The sequence below is a fragment of the Pelobates fuscus genome, chromosome 3 (assembly GCF_036172605.1).
Source record: "Pelobates fuscus isolate aPelFus1 chromosome 3, aPelFus1.pri, whole genome shotgun sequence".
NCBI lineage: Eukaryota > Metazoa > Chordata > Amphibia > Anura > Pelobatidae > Pelobates > Pelobates fuscus.
The window spans coordinates 402,192,506-402,215,609 of record NC_086319.1 but is presented as its reverse complement, the minus strand read 5'-3'; the positions used below and the strand labels follow the sequence as shown (position 1 = coordinate 402,215,609).

The window sequence follows — 23,104 nt, the reverse complement described above, 5'->3', positions numbered from 1 at the left end:
GGTAATAGAGAGACAGGGGATGGGGCGACAAAGAGAGGGGGTAATAAAGAGACACCAGGGAAGGGGGGCAAAGAGACAGAGGGGTAATAGAGAGACAGGGAATGGGGGGGCAAAGAGACAGAGGGGTAATAGAGAGACACCAGGGAAGGGGGGGACAAAGAGACAGATGGGTAATAGAGAGACAGGGGATGGGGGGATAAAGAGAGGGGTAATAGAGAGACAGGGGATGGGGGGATAAAGAGAGGGGTAATAGAGAGACACCAGGGAAGGGGGGGACACAAAGAGACAGAGGGGTAATTGAGAGACAGGGGATGGGGGGCAAAGAGATGGGGTAATAAAGAGACACCAGGGAAGGGGGGGGGCAAAGAGACAGAGGGGTAATAGAGAGACAGGTAATGGGGTGGACAAAGAGAGGGGTAATAGAGAGACACCAGGGAAGGGGGGGACAAAGAGACAGAGGGCTAATAGAGAGACACGGGATGGGGGGATAAAGAGAGGGGTAATAGAGAGACACCAGGGAAGGGGGGGGGGGGACAAAGAGACAGAGGGGTAATAGACATAGGGGTTGGGGGGACAAAGAGATGGGTAATAGAGAGACACAGGAGAAGGGGAAACACATAGACAGGTGGGGTAATAGAGAGACACCAGGGAAGGGGGACAAAGAGACAGAGGGGTAATAGAGAGACACAGGGGATGGGGGTACAAAGAGAGAGGGGTAAGAGAGAGACACAGGGAGGAGATGGGGAAGAGAGACTCAGGGAGGAGAGGGGGAAGAGAGACAGGGAGGAGAGGGGAGAAAGAGACACAGAAGGTTTGTTGGCTGGGGCTAAGAACAATGCAAAAGGGGCTAGGGAAAGAGAATTACAGAGGCTGGAGAAGGGTAAAAAGAAACACACAGGGACTGGGATGAAGTAAAAGATGCACAAGGGTCGCTGTAAGTGAAAAAAAGGAGACAATTGGAGACAAGATACACTAAACGAGGTAAAAGTAGTAGACGTAAATTGATGTGATCCTGATAGTAATACACACATATATATATATATATATATATATATATATATATATATTGATGTGTGTATTAGTAACATATAATTATGCCTATAATATTTACACATATAGTAATATACATTTATATATGCATAATACACACATAAATGTCATTAATATATATATATATATATATGTAATGAGCACGTATTGGCCCAGTCTTGTTGTTAGTTGCATACTCATGCACCATAACATATTTAAAGTTTAGAGCGCACCCATAGAACTTCAAAATTAACAAGCTAACTTAATTTTTGTTTAGTTGTGCAATTGCAGACATTCAGCATTTCAGTATCATTACTAAAATGTCCTTAATAGGCCAAAGTAGGTGTACTGAAACATTGATTACATGCAAATGTACGTCTACTTAACCCCTTAACGCCGTTACGGCGTTCTATGCCGTCGCGGCTTTAAAGGGCTTTAAAGCCGTTGCGGCGGCATAGAACGCCGTAACGGCTTGCAGCCCAGGAGGTCCGGCGGTACTCACCTCCGCCGCGATCCTCTTCTGGGGGGCTGCCTCAGAGCCCAGGCAGCCCCCCCACGGCAAATCAGGCCCCCGGGGGCCATGTGATCGCTCTCAAAGAGCGATCACATGGCCCCCTATAGCTGGCTGTGGATCTGCCAGCAGGGGGGCTGTCTGAAATATCAGACAGTCCCCCTGCTGGTGGGAAGAATTAAAAAAAATAATTAGACATGTGTAAAATTAAAATAAATGCATTTTTATATATATAATATATGTATATATATTATATATATAATATATATACATATTATATATATGTAACGTCATGCGTAATGTATTTTAATAGTAATATTAGTATATATATTAGTATTAAAATACACTTAGAGTGACGTTACATATATATAATATGTATATATATTATATATATAATAGATATATACACATATATTATATATATACATATAATTACAATAATAAATAAATAAAATTATTAAATAAATAAATAAAATATTGAAACAAAATTTAAAATAAATTATATATTCATATGTAATTTTATTCTAACTGTATTTTGTTATTAAAAAATATATATTGGTAACAAAATACACTTAGAATGACATTCTATATATATCTATCTATATATAAAATCCAAATAACCGCAAATATATATAGAGAGATAAATACATATAATTACATAATAGATTACATTAGTATACACGTAGAATTTAAATACCTATAAATGCATATATATTAAAATTCTACGTGTATATTTAAATAATCTTTTAACATAATTATGTCATTTGATTAATTAAAATTTGATTGGCATGCCTGACAACACAGGGAGAAAGTGCAGAGAATTTAATTCGCAAGCACTATATTTGACCCTGTAACTCTCCAAGACATCATAAAACCTGTACATAGGGGGTACTGTTTTACTCAGGAGACTTCGCTGAACTCAAATATTACTGTTTAAAACTGGTAAATTATATTACAACGATGATATTTTAAGTAAAAGTGAAGTTTTTTGCATTTTTTACAAACAAACGGCACTTTTATGGACTATATTATTGTTGTAATATGTTTTACTGTTTTAAAACACTAATATTTGTGTTTAGTGAAGTCTCCCGAGAATAACAGTACCCCCCATGTACAGGTTTTATGGTGTTTTGGAAAGTTAGAGAGTCACATATAAGGCTTGCATTTCATTTTTTTCACATTGAAATTTGCCAGATTAGTTATGTTGCCTTTGAGACCGTATGGTAGCCCAGGAATAAGAATTACCCCCATGATGGCATACCATTTGCAAAAGTAGACAACCCAAGGTATTGCAAATGGGGTATGTCCAGTCATTTTTAGTAGCCACTTAGTCACAAACACTGGCCAAATATTAGTTTTTTGCTTTTTTCACACAAAAACAAATATGAACGCTAACGTTGGCCAGTGTTTGTGACTAAGTGGCTACTAACAAAGACTAAACATAACCCACGTTCAATAACTTGGGTTGTCTACTTTTTCACATGGTATGCCATTATGGGGGTAATTCTCATTCCTGGGCTACCACACCGTCTCAAAGGTAACATTAACGTTCTATATTTGACCCTGTAACTTTCCAAAACACCATGAAACCTGTTAATGGGGGGTACTGTTGTACTCGTGAGACATGGCTGATTACAAATATGTGCATTTTTGTGCAGTAAAACCTAACAGTATTATGACATTTACAGCTAAAATGTGAGGCGGAACTACACATTTTTTAAAAAAATTTAACATTTCTCACAGTTTTTTTTATTTTATTCATAATAAATTAGGTTTCATATATAAATATTTGATATGGAATGAAAGCCCTGTTTCTCCTGAACAAAATGATATATAATAAGTGTGGGTGCATTTAATATGAAAGATGGGAACTATGGGTGAACAGACATATAGCGCAAATACCAGTTTTTGTTTACGTTTTGTTTTGATCAGAACGTGCACTATTGACTCCGTCCTGAAGGGGTTAAAATAAAGGCACTCTTTTGTTTATTTTGAAGTCCTATATGCGTTCTTTCGTTGGAGTAAGAGTTTTCAATTTCAAGTTATTTTTTCACCCTCTATATCAGCACACTATGCTGGCGCGACGCATTATTGGGCTGGTATAGAATTTTTTTCCAGGGCTGCTTTTAGTTTCCAGTCCGGCCCTGTTTGTACGAACGGCGGCCCCTCAGCGGACGGCAATTTACCTACAGCAAGCTCCCAGCCTGGGAGGTACATTGCCTGCACACTTCCACTTCTGGGTGGTACTTGGTTCAGTAAGCCCCATTTACTGAACCAAGTGGGAGAAAGCCAGGAACACAGTATATTAACAGTCTGGGGACACTGGGGACAAAGTCTGTAGCGGAGAGGTAGTATAATCCACAGTATCTCCGCTGGGTAACAGGAACAGCATAAAATAATCCAGGCAAATGAATACAGCATGCAATAATCCCGGTAGCGTTGTAAGAATCCTTCCTTCCCAAGAACTAGACGACACATATGCTGGGAGTCAACTGACCTTTTAATCACAGTATTTATGGGATTCCCCATGCAAGGGGTTTCCCTACTGACATTACAGGGGTTGTACAGTAGGGGACTACATGGGGAACTGAACAACCTGGATATTTCTCCCATCATGCACTGCTGTATGAGAGGGATACTCCCACTAGAATATACAGTTAAGTGGATTATCCCTCCGTGCAGCAGAACCAATATTTTACATGAAAATGCATAACTTTAACATTATTCCCTTTATTTAAATGAATGGACGTTCGGAAGATAGCTGTGGTCTGAGCGCACATTTCGTGAAAGTACCGCTCAGATCCCAGCATAACTAACCGAACTCCGCACGAAATACATATTATTTCCAAGTTATGTTCAAAGTACCGATTGAATGTATGGGAACAAACTACCGAAGGACCGGGGCTCCCGAACGGCTTGGAAGTCCAGCGGTATTCGTGCCGTCGAGTAGCCGATTTTATTTCCAGGCGCTCGACAACCAAATACCGCTGGGCTAACAAAGGATCCAAGGTGGCCGACCGCCGCGTGGTCGGTAGCCGAACGGCGGCCACCCTGAATCTCTCTAATTACCGATTGCAACAATGTTTCAATATTTAATGGGAGCCACATGACCTCCTGTGTGTGGTCTCCCTTTCGGCAGTTTGTTCGTTTCACGAACAGTGTTGAAATTTACTGTTCGTGAAACTACTGTATGAATGCTGGTGGCTTTCATGCCGCCAGCGTACGAATGCTTTTGTTCGCATGAAATACATATACCTTAATACACTTGGTTCTAACAACCTTAAAGCTACAGAAACGCATTTAAGCAAATACAGTCTTAAGTGGCTAGTTTTGCCACAAAGTCTTAAAGGAGCATTGTCCCAAATAAGTCTGGGGACACTGGGGACACCGTCTTAAAGGGGCATTGTTCCCAAAAGTCACAGTATGTCCCCAGATGGTTCTTAAAGGGCCAGCAGCAGCATAATAAAATACATATATGCCCAAATACTGTATTTAAAGGGCCAAATCTCCCAGGGGCCATAGTCAGCAGGCAGGCAAACAGGCTTCTCCAATGCCCAGTGGCGAGGTTGGTTTCGCCACACTATATCACTGCATATCTCTATCCATACACTATATACAGATTAAAGGACCACTATAGTGCCAGGAAAACATACTCGTTTTCCTGGCACTATAGTGCCCTGAGGGTGCCCCCACCCTCAGGGTCCCCCTCTCGCCCGGCTCTGGAAAGGGGGAAAAGGGGTAAAACTTACCTTTTTCCAGCTCTGGGCGGGGAGCTCTCTGCCTCCGATCCTCCTCCATTCCGCCCCGTCGGCTAAATGCGCACGCGCGGCAAGAGCTGCGCGCGCATTCAGACGGTCGTATAGGAAAGCATTTACAATGCTTTCCTATGGACGCTTGCGTGCTCTCAATGTGTGCTCTCATGCCCCTGCTAATCTACTAGGCAGTGATATATAGTGTCTGCTCTTAGTGCAAATCTCCAGTATAGCCCCGCTGGAAAAGTAACATTGTCTGTGCCTTTAGAGGACAAACAAATTATATCTCTTTCAGTATAATGATACTGAGTATCTACATACTAAGAGTAAACTGTTTGCTGTATATACGCCAAGCTGTAATACAGAGGTTTTTTATTGCTCCCACACAATTTGCACATTTTGTTGGGCAGTGATGGAAAAACACTGGCAAGCAGAGCCTGGCATCATACCCATGGCGAGGCAGCCCACACACCTGGGAGAGCTGAAGACCGTAAATAGCGGGGGAAACTGAAGAAATATGATTAGAATCATGTGAGGATAATTCTGCATTAATGTAATAGGGAAGCAAGCTTGTATTTTGGAAAACAAAATGATTGATAGGGGACAGCGTGAACACGTACTCGAGAACTGTGTATACCAGGGAGTCATGTTAAAAGGATGCATCTCTATGAGGAAATGCTGATTGGCCAAAATGGTGTTTGGCCCTGCCCCTTGCCGATTTTATCCAATTCACTGCTTTCCCCAAAAGCATTGGATTGGGTAAAAGTCAGCAATTCTGATGATGTCACTAAGGGGGAGCCAGCGCTGTGCAGAATGAGGTAAGTTTTAATTCCTTTTAAGGGGGCAAAGGGGGGGGGGGGTGGCAAGCCACCTAAATGGTGGGTTTTGCACTATAGGGTCAGGAATACATCGTTGTGGTGCTGACCCTATAGAGTTCCTTTAATGCAAGGATGTCAAACTCACGTCTCACGGCCCGCATGCGGCCCTCAATTAATTTCATTGCGGCCCAGCCAATCAGGGGGCACAAAAATCAATTGTCAGACTGACAAGTGATTTTTGCGCCCACCTTTGCCTGCGTTTCCTCTGCCCACAGACAGCGTGCGGCTCCATAAGGGAACCACACGCACAGTACACTGGGAGGAGGAGAGCCACCCCTCTCCCATTCTGAGTAGGAGCGCCATGTGTCACGTGACAGAGATGTGGGGGAGAGATATGGAAGGAAGGGAGAGATGTAGGGGGGAGAGATATGGAAGGAAGGGAGAGATGTAGGGGGGAGAGATATGGAAGGAAGGGAGAGATGTAGGGGGGAGAGATATGGAAGGAAGGGAGAGATGTAGGGGGGGAGAGATAAGGAAGGAAGGGGGGAGAGATATGGAAGGGAGGAGAGATAAAGAAGGGTGAGATGTGGGGGGAGAGATTTGTATTTGGGAGCGAGCGGAGTGGACACTTCAGACAGTGGCATTACTACTGAGATAGTAAGTAACTTGAGGTGAAGCTTTTGAGTGAATTATATAAATGTACCCAGGATTACATATTGTTTCATGGGAATGACAGAAGTAATTTTAGTTTGTGTTGGTCTAGGTCAAACTCTTTTTTTTTTTTGCAGCCCACATAAACTTGAGCCTTGTTTATTTGGCCCGAGTTAGCTTGCTTGCTTTAATGTGTACCAGTGAACTGCATGAGAGCGTGCGGGGCATAATGAATGTGTTTAGAAATCAGTCTGTGTAAATAAGTTACATTGTTCTTATAAAATACACTTTATATAAGTTGTTATTAGTAAATAAGCAACATTTCTTCACACTAGCCCCGCCCCCTGGTCCCACCCCACCTCGAAAATTAAAGTGTCCCTCTTGTCCCCTGAAAATGTTGAGTTGTATGGCAATGTTATCCATGCCTTAACTGGTCCGCTGGTATATTCTGAAGTAAATAAGACCCCCAGAACTCTGCATGAACGGTGTAATGGGAGTTTATTCAGCCATTAAAAAGGGTACGCTACGTATCAATAACATAAATGTCTTTATGAAGCATTACGCAGAGGACATTTTCAGGATAGTATCTTCCATTACACCCCCGGCCGGACCACCAAATTAGGATCACTCCTTTCGGCTTCGAGACAGCCGAAGGAGAGAGACGCTTTACATGAAGATATACATAGGACACACATAAAACACAAATTGTACCTATATATATATATATAATGTAACAGCATGTAACACACTATCTCATAGGATTATTCACTGAATCCCAAACTGTAACCAAGTTCTGAGATTTTCATTTACAAAAACTTGGAGTTTAGAGAATAACTGATTGTTTTCCACTGTTTGTTCTGCTGCCAAATTATAGCCCATTAATATATCCAGCCTGAAGGAGTGCAGTCAGAAACTTAAAATAAACAAAATAGCGTGTTTAGTTTAAGAAATACAGCGTACAGTAGGTGTTTCTGTCCTACCCCAAACTTTTCACAGTACGTCAAAGAAACTCTGCTGTACGTGTCGGCTTAAAGAGACACTAAATACCTCTCAGTGACGTGGTCGTGTTCTTTTAACCCTGCAATGTGAAACGGATGTAACACACCTCTCGTGGCAGTCTTCCTGACAACCACTAGGGGCGCTTCCACTGAATAGATCAGACTCGATTATTCAATCAAATGCTGCTCTAGCCTCCCAGTGGGTCCCTATGGGAAAGCTTTGGATTGGCTGAGATCCAACAGGGTAAAAAGGGTAAATAAAGAAAAAAAATAATTTTAAACCGTCACTGGGAGATCAGACACCTAAATAGGATGCGTTAGGATGCTACCGTGTTCCATACATTTGTTTAGTATGAAATATTTTGCCAGCCCTCTTTCACATTAGAGAATATTGTTTTATTTTAACAATGCATTACAGAGCTGTTTGTAAATATTTCTATTGGGCACTTTTTTACCAGCTCAGCCCTCTGGAGAATGAGCAAGAATGTGAACGCAGAAGGTTATGTGTCTTAAAGAGAAAGGAAAGGAGGCAAACTTACCCATTGTATACAGGGCAGGGCGTGTGGCCCCCGGGAGCAAGTTTCACATACACAGCCTTTTATTTAGTGACCAGTCTGTATATTATCGGGAAGCAGTCTATATACAATCAGGAGGAAATCTGTACAAAATCAGGAAGCGGTGTGTACACATTGAGGAAGCAGTGTGTACACATTGAGGAAGCAGTGTGTACACATTCAGGAAGCAGTGTGTACACATTGAGGAAGTAGGGTGTGCACATTGAGGAAGTAGGGTGTGCACATTGAGGAAGCAGTGTGTACACATTCAGGAAGCAGTGTGTACACATTGAGGAAGTAGGGTGTACACATTCAGGAAGCAGTGTGTACACATTGAGGAAGTAGGGTGTACACATTGAGGAAGCAGTGTGTGCATGTTCAGGAAGTAGTGTGTAACCAATCAGGAAGTCTATAAACAACCAATGATCGGTCCGTATAATCAGTGAGCAGTCTATAAACAATGATCGGTCCGTATAATCAGTAAGCAGTCTATAAACAATGATCGGTCCGTGTGATACACCTATACACCGCCATACTTTAGGTCATACTGCCTTACATTGGAAGGTTGTCTGTAAAAGCCACTGTAATTCTATGTATTCTCGGCCGTAATTCTATGTAATTCTAGGCCGAAAGCCGCTAGCATTCATATGGTAGTTTCACGAACAGTGACTTTACACACTGTTCGTGAAACGAATAAAGTACCAGCTCCCATTAACCGATTGTAACATTGGGTGGCCGTCGGGTGGTGGTCGGGTGACCACGTGGCGGTCGGCCATCTTGGATCCTTTGTTAGCCCAGCGGTGTTTGGTCGTCGAGCTCCTGGAACTAAAATCGGCTACTCGAGCCCCGGTCTTTCGGTATTTTGTTCCCCAATCGGTATTCGGTACTTTCAGGAGAATGTAATATAAAGTGTGTTTCGCGCGGCGTTCGGTTATTTATGCTGGGATCTGAGCGGTACTCTCACGAAGTATGCGCTCAGACCCCAGCTATCTACCGAACGGTCATTTATTCTAATCCCACGAATAATGTTAAAGTACGGAGGGATAATCCAATTAACAGGATATACTAGTGGGAGTATCCCTCTCGTACAGCAGTGCATGGTGGGAGAAATGCTCTGTATATTCAGTTCCCCATGTAGTCCTCTACTGTATAACCCTGTAATGTGACTAAGGAAACCCCTTGCATGGGCAACCACATAAATACTGGATCTGTGAATAAAATCGTCAGTTGACTCCCAGAACTGTGTTTCGTCCGGTTACTGGGGGATTGGGGATATTGCCGTATTTTCCAGCGCTTTATGTGGATTACTTTCTGTACCAGCGGAGATATTGGGATTTAATATTGCAGCTCCGCTACAGTCCGTATAATCAGTGAGCAGTCTATAAACAATGATCAGTCTGTATAATCAGTGAGCAGTCTAAAAACAATGATCGGTCCGTATAATCAGTGAGCAGTCTATAAACAATCAATGAGCAGTCTATAAACATCTGGAAGCAATCAATTCTAGGCAGCTACATAACTGGGGGATGGGACATAGTGTGTCACCCCAATTGTACCAAGTCAGCCCTGAATCCTAGCCAAGACCGGGACTAGTGGTCTCTATTAGGGGCAATCGGCCTCTCTGTGCTGGTCTTCATGTAGTGATGAATCAATCTCTATAAGCAGATGGCAGCCTTTACAATCTGGTGAGCAGACTCTAAATCTATATACTCTCTCCGCTGCAATCATAATTAAGAAAATCCTCATTAGCTAATGACAGAATTGTTTGAGATGACAGCCAATAACTCTAATTAATGCAAACTAATTAAACGCAATTGGTAGAAAGGAAAATTATATCTTTAATAAACTGGGCGCATAATTAGAAGTGTTAACAGAGATTTGCAGATTAGTAAACATATTAATGTATGCTCACGTGTCGCTTTCAATTAATAGACATGCACGCCTTTACCTGTACTGCCACTTGTGTAATCACACCTATATACCACCATACTGAGATACACCTATACACCATTGTAGCGGAGAGGTAGTATAATCCACGAGATCTCCGCTGGTAAACAGGAAAAGCAGGTAATAATCCACATAGGCAGGTACAGCATATAATAATCCCGGTATCGTTATAAGAATCCTTCCCTCCCAAGAACTAGACGAAACATAGGCTGGGAGTCAACTGAGTTCTTTATTCACAGGTCACAGTATTTATGGGATTACCCATGCAAGGGGTTTCCCTACAGACATTCCAGGGGTTGTACAGTAGGGGACTACATGGGGAACTTAACAACCTGGACATTTCTCCCATCATACACTGCTGCACGAGAGGGACACTCCCACTAGAATATACAGTTAAGTGGATTATCCCCTCGTGCAGCAGAACCAATATTCTATATAAAAATGCATAACTTTCACAATATTCGTTAGATTTGAACGAATGGACGTTCGGTAGATAGCTGGGGTCTGAGCGCACATTTCGTGAAAGTACTGCTCAGATCCCAGCTTAAATAACCGAACGCCGCACAAAACACACATTATTTCTAAGTTACATTCAAACTACCGATTGACCATAGAGAAACACATTACCGAAAGACCGGGGCTCCCGAACGGCTTGGAAGTCCAGCGGTATTCGTGCAGTTGAGTAGCCGATTTTAGTTCCAGGCACTCGACGACCAAACACCGCTGGGCTAACAAAGGATCCAAGATGGCCGACCGCCGCGTGGTCAGTAGTTGAATGAATCCTCTTAATTACCGATTGCAACAATGTTGCAATCCTTAATGGGAGCCACACAACCTCCTGAGTGTGGTCTCCATTCGGTAGTTTGTTCGTTTCACGAACAGTGTTGGAATTCACTGTTCGTGAAACAATTACCTGAATGCTGGCAGTTTTCATGCCGTCAGCATACGAACGCTGTAGATCACCAGAACCCTGTTATACATAATACACATACGCTTGGTTCTTTAAAGTGGTATACACATACGTAATAACATGAGACATACAGGAATAACAATATACAGTGGCTGTGTTTGCCACAACCATCATACTGAGATACACCTATACACCGCCATATTGAGATACACCTATACACCGCCATACTGAGATACACTTATACACCATCATACTGAGATACACCTATACACTGTTATACTGAGATACACCTATACACCGCCATAAGTGTTATGTCCATTCCTACAATTCCTGCGTAGAGAAAAAAAAATGGATGGTGCTAAAATTGTAGCGTATTTCACATTGTTTGCAAAACCCAAGTGTGTGATATCATCCAAAAAAATAATATTGGACAGGATGCTCTATCATGGTAGCGGTTAGTGTTCTTGAGCCCAAATGACCTATCAAATAAAATCTGTAAACAGATCTGAAAGTACCTGGATCCCATTATCCCAACTCCGAAAAGGTTTGACATTAGATTGGAAGGATTAGATCCAATCACTGTAGAGGAAGAATGCCCAGTGATGCAATGTGTGTCACTAGTAAGCAAGGTGACATGCGCACAGTCCTGCCATCCAGCCAGCTAGCCAGGCCTGCTCATGCGAAGTGTGCTGTGCAAACTCAGTTAAAAAGCAGAAAACACCAACAATGGTCTCATAATGCCATCAGATTGTTGATGACACTTTCACCATGGGTCTTTTCGAATTCTTCTCTTCCACTGGATTGAGAACTTTCGGGGAGAATCCGTAACCTGGTGATGTCATAGAGCATTTAGATCCTTACTTTAAAATATTATCTGGTCACCAGGATTAAGGGCAACCCTGTATGCAGACACTAAATGCCACTGGAAAGGCTTCCAGTGCCTTGGTGGCGCCATCATTGCTCTAGAAGATGGGATTTTGCACATTTGGTGCTTGGAGGGTCCCATACAGGCTAATTATCCAGACCGTTCGTAATATCAGTATATGTAGGTGGCATCTGTTGGTGGTGCCAGCACCTCCTCCAGCAGGATCCAGGGCTATCCATGAATGTAAATATCAAACATGGAAGATCATGGCGTGACCGTAATACATTTAAAATCCTATGTGGGTGCTTGCTTGGACTCATTCCTAGTTCTGCTTATAATTAAACCATGAATCACCGGGTGTCACACAGCTGACCACATGGCAGCTATAAATTAGGGGGACAGTTACATCAATATATTAAGACAATCTGAGACATCGGCAATAAGGTTTCTGAATCCGGCGCGTAAAAGCAGCTTTTATTTGTGTGATTTAAGAAGACGCGCACGTTGGGGATTACACAAAATATTAATGCATTATATTGATAACTCTCTAAAATGATTTATCTACAGAATTTGCCATTAAAGTCTATGTTTGTTTGTTTTTTTGTAGAATAATCATTTAGAAAGCGTATAAAAGCCTTATAGAGAGATCTGGTGAACTTTAACCGCTAACTGAATGGTTAGTGAATGGAAGTGCAAATTTAGCTGAATTAATTGAATTGACCCTCTGCGAAGAGTCACATGGGATTCATATAGCAACCTCAGGCCTTCCATCTGTCTTAATTCTGGAGGGAAAGTCCTGATTTCCTGGTCCTGTCCCACCTTCCCGACTTTGATCTCTTATGTTATGCTTTCCGGGACACCAGGCAACTGTACCCAGAAATTATTAGACTTGCTCGCTCTACATTGAGGACTCCAGGACCTTAAAGACAGCATTTCAATAGTGACCCCTGTATGGTCTGCCCTTAGCTTCTGGCTGCACCATATCTCAGTATGATTTTGTTTTCTGGCTGCACTATGTCTGTGTATGATTTTGTTTCCTGGCTGCACTATATGTGTGTATGATATTGGCATACTATGTCTCTGTATAATTATGACTCCTGACTGTACTATGTTTGTGTATGGTTTTGTCTATTGGTTGCACTATGTCTGTGTATGGTTTTTGCTCCTGACTGCACTATGTCTGTGTATGGCTTTGTCTATTGGTTGCACTATGTCTGTGTATGGTTTTTTCTTCTGGCTGCACTATGTCTGTGTATGGTTTTGTCTATTGTTTACACTATGTCTGTGTGTGGTTTTGTCTCCTGGCTGCACTATGTCTGTGTATGGTTTTGGCTCCAGGCTGCACTATGTCTGTGTGTGTTTTTGGCTCCAGGCTGCACTATGTCTGTGTATGATTTTGTCTTCTGGCTGCACTATGTCTGTGTATGGTTTTGTCTATTGTTTACACTATGTCTGTGTGTGGTTTTGTCTCCTGGCTGCACTATGTCTGTGTATGGTTTTGTCTATTGGTTACACTATGTCTGTGAGTGGTTTTGTCGCCTGGCTGCACTATGTCTGTGTATGATTTTGTTTCCTGGCTGCACTATGTCTGTGTGTGATTTTGTCTCCTGGTTGCACTGTCTGTGTATGGTTTTGTTTCCTGCCTCAACTATGTCTGTGTATGACTTTGTCTCCTGGCTGCAGTATGTCTATGTATGATTTTGTTTCCAGGCTGCACTGTCTGTGTATGGTTTTGTCTCCTGGTTGCACTATGTTTGTGTATGGTTTTGGTTCCTGGCTGCCCTAAGTCTGTGTATGATTTTGGCTGCTGGTTGCACTATATTTGTGTATGAATTTGGTTCCTGGCTGCATTATGTCTGTGTATGGTTTTATCTCCTGGTTGCACTTTGTCTGTGTATGGTTGTGTCTCCTGGCTGCAGTATGTCTGTGTATGATTTTGGTTCCTGGTTGCACTATGTCTGTGTATGGTTTTGGTTCCTGGCTGCCCTATGTCTGTGTATGATTTTGGCTGCTGGTTGCACTATGTTTGTGTATGTACTACTGTTCATGTCTGTTTATCTGTATGTGTGTCAACATTTGTATGAGTGTCATTGTGCTTATCTGTGTGTCAGAGAGCTGCAAGAGAAGGAAGCAGAGGGGAGTGGGAGAACCTCTGACTCTGAACATCCTCAGGCAGCTGATTGGACTACAGGGAAGCCACCCTCCTGTACCCAGAACTTAGTAAACAGGAGGGTGGCTTAAAATGTGTACATTTTGCCTCTTGTGTGTCTGTGTGTCTGTACGTGTCTGTCTGTATGTGTGTTTGTGTATCTGTATGTGTGTCTGTCTATCTATCTGTGTGTCTGTGTATCTACCTGTGTCTGTATGTGTGTCTGTGTATCTGTTTGTGTTTATTTGTGTGTGTATCTGTATGTGGATCTACCTGTGTGTCCGTGTGTCTTAATGTGTGTTTGTGTATCTGTTTGTGTGTCTGTGTATCTACCTGTGTGTCTGTATGTGTGTCTGTGTAGGTAACAGGAGAGTGGTTAAAACATTTGTACATTTTACTTCTTTGTGTGTCTGTGTATCTGTATATGTCTGTGTGTCTATGTGTGTTTGTTTATCTGTATGTGCCTGTGTATCTATCTGTGTGTCTGTGTATCTGTTTGTGTTTATGTGTGTCTGTTTGTGTGTGTGTGTGTGTTTGTGTATCTGTATGTGTATCTACCTGTGTGTCTGTATGTCTGTCTGTGTGTCTGTGTATCTACCTGTATGTTTGTGTGTCTGTGTGTTCACCTATTAACGTATCTGTTTGTGTATCTGTATGTGTGTCTGTGTATCTATCTGTGTGCATCTGTATGTATCAGTGTGGGAGAGCACCAGAGGGCTGTAGTGGTTGTGGTGCTTGAAGTGTTATTTTAACACAACAATAAGGGACTAATTTAAGTAACGTGCCAGAAGGTGACTTAATGAATATGAAATATGTAAATATAATAAAAATGCAAAACCCATAATTAATAAATGTATCCATAAATCTCATGTGATGGCTCTGGTATCTTTTCAGGGGATCCAGTGGGTCAATGTATTTATTTCTGGACTAATGCGGAATTTGTTTTGAAAGTGTGATTTCATTAACGCTTGAGTTAGTCTATACTATCGAGGCCTACAATGGTTGCATTTTGTATCAATTCAGAGTTTATTTCAATTCATTTTTGGATTTGAGTTTGCACAACTAGGAAGGCAACAAATTAATTGAATGTGCCACAAAATTGTTCCTGAAATCAATTTTTTGGTAGAAAAAAAAAATACAATTAATGCACAATAACAAACTAAATAATAAATAGAAAATCCAACATTTATCTAAATCGTATAATGTATGCCCCCATTTCAGAATGCAAAATTATTAATTAAGAATTCGAAGTTGTAAAAAAATTAAATAAAATTTGCAATTACTTCTAAAACTTACATATAACCCTGGACCCTAGAATAGTAAGTACCCTGTGGATAAGAATTAAATAGGCTTTTCCATCATTAGCCTGGAGAGTGTTTATCAAGAGAGTAATTAAATGTATTTCCAGGTATTAGCCTTTCTTGTAAAACAATTTTTTCAATTTTTTTTGTAAAACAATTTTTTATCAGTCATTAGGTGGCCGTACGGTTGCTAACCCATATCAATCCCCATTACAGACCTTTCCCTGGCCGGATGGTTAACTCGTTAGGCTCTCCAGAGGTGGTCAGTGCTTTAATTGGTCCTCTGGGGGCACACTGGGTTAATGGTAAGCCTCCAAAAATTTACTAGCCAAAAAGGCAACATTAGAAAGCCAGCCTCATCACCAAAACTGACAAATCTCCATTAATAGATGACATAGAATAAAGTCATATATCTGTCCCCTAGATCTGTCACTATGCATACATCCATATGAGCCCCTGCTGACACATATCTGTCAGAATATGTATGTCCCTAAAAGTCCCTGCTGATTATTGTCTGATTATAACAGCATATACCTGCTGTGGCTGATATGTCCCTATCAGCCTATCTGTGTACTTGTCAGTATGTGTGTTTGTCTCTTTGTATCCTCTGTCAGTAGGTGTGCATAGGCTGTGCATGCATTTTCTTTGTATCCGTCTCTTTATCACTGTGTGCTTGTCAGTATATACTCCGTCACTGTCACCCATCAGTGTTCCTGTCTGTCTGTTTGTCATCTGTCAGTATGTGTGTGTGTGTGTGTGTGTCTCTCTATGTTTCTCATCAGTGTAATTGTCTGTCTGTGCATCACCTGTCAGTGTGTGTGTCTTTCTCTCTTTGTTCCTCATCAGTGTGTTTGCGTCTCAGTGTCAGATACAAGTGTGTCTGTCCCTGGTTCACCCATCAATGTGTCTCTCCATCTCTCTGTCTCTGTGTTTCCTATCAGTCTGTTTCCCCATCTGTCTCTTCGTCCTCATCAATGTTTCTTAGTCTCTGTGTCTCCATTAGTGTGTCGCTCCATCTGTCTTCCTCTGTCACTGTTAACACTTTCACAATCACGCTGTCAATCTACATGTTACAGTCACTATTTGTGAGCCCTGCTCAGTCTGTTGATAGTGTTAATATCTGCCTCTTTGTGTGTGTTACCTTAAGTATTTGCCTGTATCTCTGTTTGACCTTCTCAGTCTGTTTTTGTTTTGTTAGACTTTCTAAGTTTTCTTGTGTATGTCTGTATCTACCCTCGTTGCCTCTGGAAGATCTCATTCTGTTTGTGTTACTGTTAGACGCTCGTGGTCAGCTTGTGAGTGTGTTACCTTTTATACTTACAACCATCACTTAGACCCTCTCAGTCTAACAGCAAATATTGAGACCCTCTTAGTGACGTTGTGTGGGTTTTAAAATGACTGGGGGTTTTTTTTGGCCACTATCCGTGAGACCTTCTCAGTCAGTATCTGAGACCATCTCAGTCAGTATCTGAGCCTATCTCAGTTAGTATCGGAGACCTTCTCAGTCAGTATCTGAGACCTTCTCAGTCAGTATCTGTAAGACCTTCTCAGTCAGTATCTGAGACCATCTCAGTCAGTATCTCAGACCTTCTCAGTCAGTATCTGAGACCTTCTCAGTCAGTATCTGAGCTCATCTCAGTCAGTATCTGAGACCTTCTCAGTCAGTATCTGAGACCTTCTCAGTCAGTATCTGTAAGACCTTCTCAGTCAGTATCTGAGACCTTCTCGGTCAGTATCGGTGAGACCTTCTCAATCAGTATCTGAGAGTATCTTTGTGAGATATTTTCAGTCAGTCTCTGTGACACTTTCTAAGTCAGTATCTGTGAGATATTGTCAGTCAGTGTCTGGGAGACCTTGCAGTCTGTGTCTGTGAGACCATCTCAGTCAGTATCTGAGACCTTCTCAGTCACTCTCTGTGAGATATTGTCAGTCAGCCTCCGTGAGACCATCTCATTTAGTATTTGTGAGATCTTCTCAGGCAGCATCTGTGAGACCTTGCAGTCTGTATCTGTGAGACCATTTCAGTAATTTATCTGTGAGACATTCTCAGCCAGCATCTGTGAGACCTGTAGTGTGTAACAGTATGACTGTTTAATTTTGTACATTATCTGTGAGATCTTCTCAGTCAGTTTCTGTAAGACCTTCTCAGTCAGTACCTGAGACCTTCTCAGTCAGTATCTGAGCTCATCTCAGTCAGTATCTGAGACCTTCTCAGTCAGTATCTGTAAGACCTTCTCAGTCAGTATCTGAGACCTTCTCAGTCAGTATCTGAGCTCATCTCAGTCAGTATCTGAGACCTTCTCAGTCAGTATCTGTAAGACCTTCTCAGTCAGTATCTGAGACCTTCTCAGTCAGTATCTGAGCTCATCTCAGTCAGTATCTGAAACCTTCTCAGTCAGTATCTGTAAGACCTTCTCAGTCAGTATCTGAGACCTTCTCGGTCAGTATCGGTGAGACCTTCTCAAACAGTATCTGAGAGTATCTTTGTGAGATATTTTCAGTCAGTCTCTGTGACACTTTCTAAGTCAGTATCTGTGAGATATTGTCAGCCAGTGTCTTGGAGACCTTGCAGTCTGTAGCTGTGAGACCTTCTCAGTCAGTATCTGAGACCTTCTCAGTCACTCTCTGTGAGATATTGTCAGTCAGCCTCCGTGAGACCATCTCATTTAGTATTTGTGAGATCTTCTCAGTCAGCATCTGTGAGACCTTGCAGTCTGTATCTGTGAGACCATTTCAGTAATTTATCTGTGAGACATTCTCAGCCAGCATCTGTGAGACCTATAGTGTGTAACAGTATGACTGCTTAATTTAGGACAGTATCTGTGAGATCTTCTCAGTCAGCATCTGTGATACTGTCTTACTGTGTCTGTGCGTATGCCACTATCAATGCATTTAAGACCCTCTGTTTGCATGTGTGTGTGTTAGTGTCAGTATGTATGTGTAACTGTCTGTATCAGTCATACTTTCTCAGTCCATGTCTGATACCCTCAGTATCTGCAATACATTCTAACTCTGTCTGTCCCTGTCGGTATTTACAAGACTTTCTTAGTCTGTTTGTCAATGTGTTTGCATCTCTGTGACTCTCACTGTTTATGTGTGTCACATTTGGTATATGTGACACCCGCCAGATGTTATCATGTGAATCATTATAAAACATAAGACCTTTTTGGTTTGTGTGTGTGTGTTTGTGGTTTACAGTTTGTGTCTGTGAAACCCTCTCAATCTGTCTGTGAATGTCTTACTCAGTATATGTAAGACTCTTAGTCTCCGTATGCATGTGTGTGTGTTTGCTACAGCCAGCATAAATGGGACATTATTAGTCCCTCAGTCTATGTATGGGTGTGTTGCAGCCAGTACATGTGAGATACTAAGTATGTGTGTGCACTTTTGTGTGTTAATTTCATTAAGGCTCTTTTAGTCAATGTGTGTGTTTGTTTGTTTGTTTGTGTGTGTGTGTGTGTGTTGCTATATGTGAGACCCTCTCAATCAGTCTGTGTGTGTTAGTATCTGTGAGAGCCTCTCAGTCAGTGTGTATGTTTGTGAATATCTGAGATCATCTCAGTCAGTGTATGTGGCATAATGTGGGTGTTAGCATTTGTGAGACCCTCTCAGTCAGTGTGTGTTAGTATGTGTGAGACCCTCTCAGTGTTTCTGCATGCTTGTTAGTATCTATAAGACTCTGAGACCCTCTTAGCCAGTCTGTGTGTTAGTATTTATGAGATCCTCTCAGTCAGTCTGTTTGTGTTAGTAACTGTGAGATCCCCTCAGTCAGTTGTGTGTGTTAGTTGTGTGTGTGTTAGTAACTGTGAGATCCTCTCAGTCAGTCTGTGTGTTAGTAACTGTGAGACACTCTCAGTCAGTCTGTGTGTTAGTACCTGTGAGACACTCTCAGTCTGTGTGTTAGTAAATGTGAGACACTCTCAGTCAGTCTGTGTGTGTGTTAGTAACTGTGTGACACTCTCAGTCAGTCAGTGTGTTAGTAACTGTGAGACCCTATCAGTCACTCTGTGTGTTTGTACCTGTGAGATACTCTCAGTCAGTCTGTGTGTAAGTACCTGTGAGACCCTCTCAGTCAGTGTGTGTTAGTAACTGTGAGACCCTCTCAGTCAGTCTGTGTGTTTGTACTTGTGAGACCCTCTCAGTCAGTACATGTGAGATGCTCTGTTAGTCTGTGTGTGTTAGTAACTGTGAGACACTCTCAGTCAGTCAGTGCGTGTTAGTAACTGTGAGACACTCTCAGTCAGTCAGTGCCTGTTAGTAACTGTGAGATCCTCTCAGTCAGTCTGTGTGTTAGTAACTGTGATACCCTTTCAGTCAGTCTGTGTTAGTAACTGTGAGACCCTCTCAGTCAGTCTGTGTGTTAGTAACTGCGAGACTCTCTCAGTCAGTCTGTGTGTTAGTAACTGTGAGACACTCTCAGTCAGTCAGTGCATGTTAGTAACTGTGAGATCCTCTCAGTCACTCTGTGTGTTAGTATCTGTTAGGCACTCTCAGTCAGTCTGTGTGTTTGTACCTGTGAGACACTCTCAGTCAATCTGTGTGTTAGTAACTGTGAGACACGCTCAGTCAGTCAGTGCGTGTTAGTAACTGTGAGACCCTCTCAGTCAGTCTGTGTGTTAGTAACTGTGAGACCCTCTCAGTTAGTCTGTGTGTTAGTAACTGTGAGACCCTCTCAGACAGTCTGTGTTAGTAACTGTGAGACCCTCTCAGTCAGTCTGTGTGTTAGCAACTGTGAGACACTCTCAGTCAGTCAGTGCGTGTTAGTAACTGTGAGATCCTCTCAGTCACTCTGTGTGTTAGTATCTGTTAGGCACTTTCAGTCAGTCTGTGTGTTAGTAACTGTGAGACACGCTCAGTCAGTCAGTGCGTGTTAGTAAGTGTGAGACCCTCTCAGTCAGTCTGTGTGTTAGTAACTGTGAGACCCTCTCAGACAGTCTGTGTTAGTAACTGTGAGACCCTCTCAGTCAGTCTGTGTGTTAGTAACTATGAGACCCTCTCAGTCAGTCTGTGTGTTAGTAACTGCGAGACCCTCTCAGTGTTGTTACTTTGTTTATATGTGCAGATCTACATCGATATTTGCCTTTTTGTCTCTGTATGTTTGTTAATGCTTGCATTTATACACTTGCAAGAGCACCCACTAAGGACCATCTAAGTAAGTGTCAGCCTTGTTGTTGGTCGATCTCGGTCCGATACAGACAGATCTGATAGATTTTTGTATCTCTCTATCTGTCCTTCTATTTCTAATATTGGAAAGCGCTGCGGAATAAGTTGCTGCTATATAAATGCAAAAAATAATAAATAATAATATGGACTTATAAATTCTCCCAGCCCTGAGCAGCCGCTGCTTCCTCACTCGCAATCGCACCCCATGTACTCTAAGAATACCCAATCTGTTCATAAAAGAAATTCTGAATATGTGTAGGAAGGTATGACACATACACACACACACACATATATATATATATATATATATATATATATATACACACATGTGGTTTATAGAGTGACGTAAACCCTCCCATGAAATACCAATATACACGTATAGTACATGGTGTTGATTATTTAAATTCCCATGTGCACCCAGACAGAGACACAGTAGATTGCTAGCTCTTGGGGGAATCAATGGTCTTTGCTTGTGACATGCACCTTATTAGGTTAATTAGGTTTGTTCAATACAGAGTGCTAAAATACACAGCAAGAGGTGAATAACTACTCGGTCACTTAACTGCACAGGTGCCTCATTTAGCAATCAGCAGGAACAAATGTGCGGGCTTTGTAAGGTGCATGGGGCAGCTGGGGCAGGAGACAGAGGGCAGGTATAGCCTAATATAACCCTCTGGGGCAGGAGATAGAGGGCAGGGATAGGAGATTGGGGGCACTGAAAATCTAATGCACACATAATATGATAGATAGATAGATAGATATGCACACACACACACACACACATATATATATATATTTTTTATATACTGTACAGCACAACAGAATATGCTTGTGCTATGTAGATATAATGATATTAACATTAGACATGTTATATAATATCAAGGGGGGATTTGCAAATGTATTTAAATACTCCTTTTCTTGTATGTGAAAACAAATACGAAAACCAAAATCTCATCATTCTTATAACATTTGTATGATTTTACTACAACCTGCGTTTTTTGGGTCCTAATCAAATGGCTAAATTACAGTAACCGCACAACCGCCCTTTAAATCACGGTCCTTTAAATCGGGTATTGGAGAGAAAAGTTTGATATTAATTTTTTATATGAAATTAGCGAAACACGCGACTCGAGTGTAAAATACATTAAATATTAATAACCCCTAAAACGGTGAATGTCACACGAAAACTGATATTTGCCGAATGAGACACCAGCGTTTATTTAATTGTTTTTTCTTGCAAAAAAATCTATAAAAATAAGAGACTGCTAACGAATAAAAAGATGGATTTTACGCATTTAGTTAAATATTTCTCCAAAATCTGGGAAAATGCACAAAGGAAAAGTATTTTTCTATAAATGTACCTTTTTTTAACAATGCAAAAAATAAAATTCATCTGCAAACCCCAAAATACTGAATGAAGGAGGGACGGAGGGTGGGGGGTTTAGCTATAAAGTTAAAGATGGATAAAATTGTCCCCAAAATACTAACCTTTTGTTGGAGCTGTTCCAGTAGATTGGATCCAGGCTGAGGGCAGATATAATGCAGAAATCCCACACTGTAAAAACCATCCTTAGATACAAGGCTGCAGGGCATTCTCTGAGAAACATTGTTGCAGAAACGTTGGCTATTGTTTACACTGAAAATCCTAATAGTTTGGTTAGCAAGGCTGAATGCAAGACAGTGTCTTTGTTGCTTGCTTGTGGCTAGAGGGAAAGTTTAGGAGAAGAAGTTCTGCCATATATGTAGGGATTGCAGGAGCCAGAACGAATGTGGTTTAGGGTTTTGTGGTCTTTTTAAGGGAATTTGGGTCATTTTGAGCAGTGTTGCTGGTGGGGGAGGGGAGGAGGCATGGAGAGGCAGAGTGGGGCTTTTTGTCCTCTTGTCCCTATATCTCCCTCAGTGTTCTGTGTATAGTGCAGGCTCTGCTCTGGGTATAAGGAATAAATCTCTTCCAGGCTGGAGGAGGAGTGAGAGGGGCTGGCTGGGGGGAGAGAGGGGGGAGATGGGGGGAGGGAGGAGGTAAGATGCTCTGTGCTGTGCAGGGTGTGTGTGTGTGTGTGTGTGTGTGTGTGCACATTTAGCCATGAATATGCACACTTAGTGAGTGTCTTCCTACTAAGCACGGCACAGGTAAACACACACACACTGCAAAGGATTGCAGCACACACACACACACACACAATATGCCACATCAGATTAGCACACACACACACAATGCCACAACAGATTAGCTTACACACACACACAATGCCACATCAGATTTGCAGACCCCCAGGGTCACCCAGACACCCTGCTCCTTTCACTATCCTGCATCCCCCCCATTATTAGGAGAAGGGGATGGGGAGATGTGTGCTGTATTGTGTATCTAATGTGCAGAGTGCCTGCTTGTGTCTGTCATTGTGTCTGTGCTATGTGTACAGGGATTGTGTGTTTATAAGTACATATTAGTACATATC

The 23,104-nt window shown here is 41.9% G+C and overlaps 1 protein-coding gene across 1 annotated transcript in view; it reads right to left on the bottom strand.

Moving 5' to 3' along the window:
* The window catches only part of EFNB3 (ephrin B3), an 85,574-nt gene extending 62,982 nt beyond the window's left edge, over nucleotides 1–22,592 (bottom strand). The window contains exon 1 of the mRNA XM_063449711.1: nucleotides 22,137–22,592. Coding sequence (XP_063305781.1) covers nucleotides 22,137–22,255 — 119 coding nt within the window. The 5' untranslated portion in view covers nucleotides 22,256–22,592. The remainder of the gene's footprint in view (nucleotides 1–22,136) is intronic.
* Between the last annotated feature and the right edge of the window lie 512 nt (nucleotides 22,593–23,104).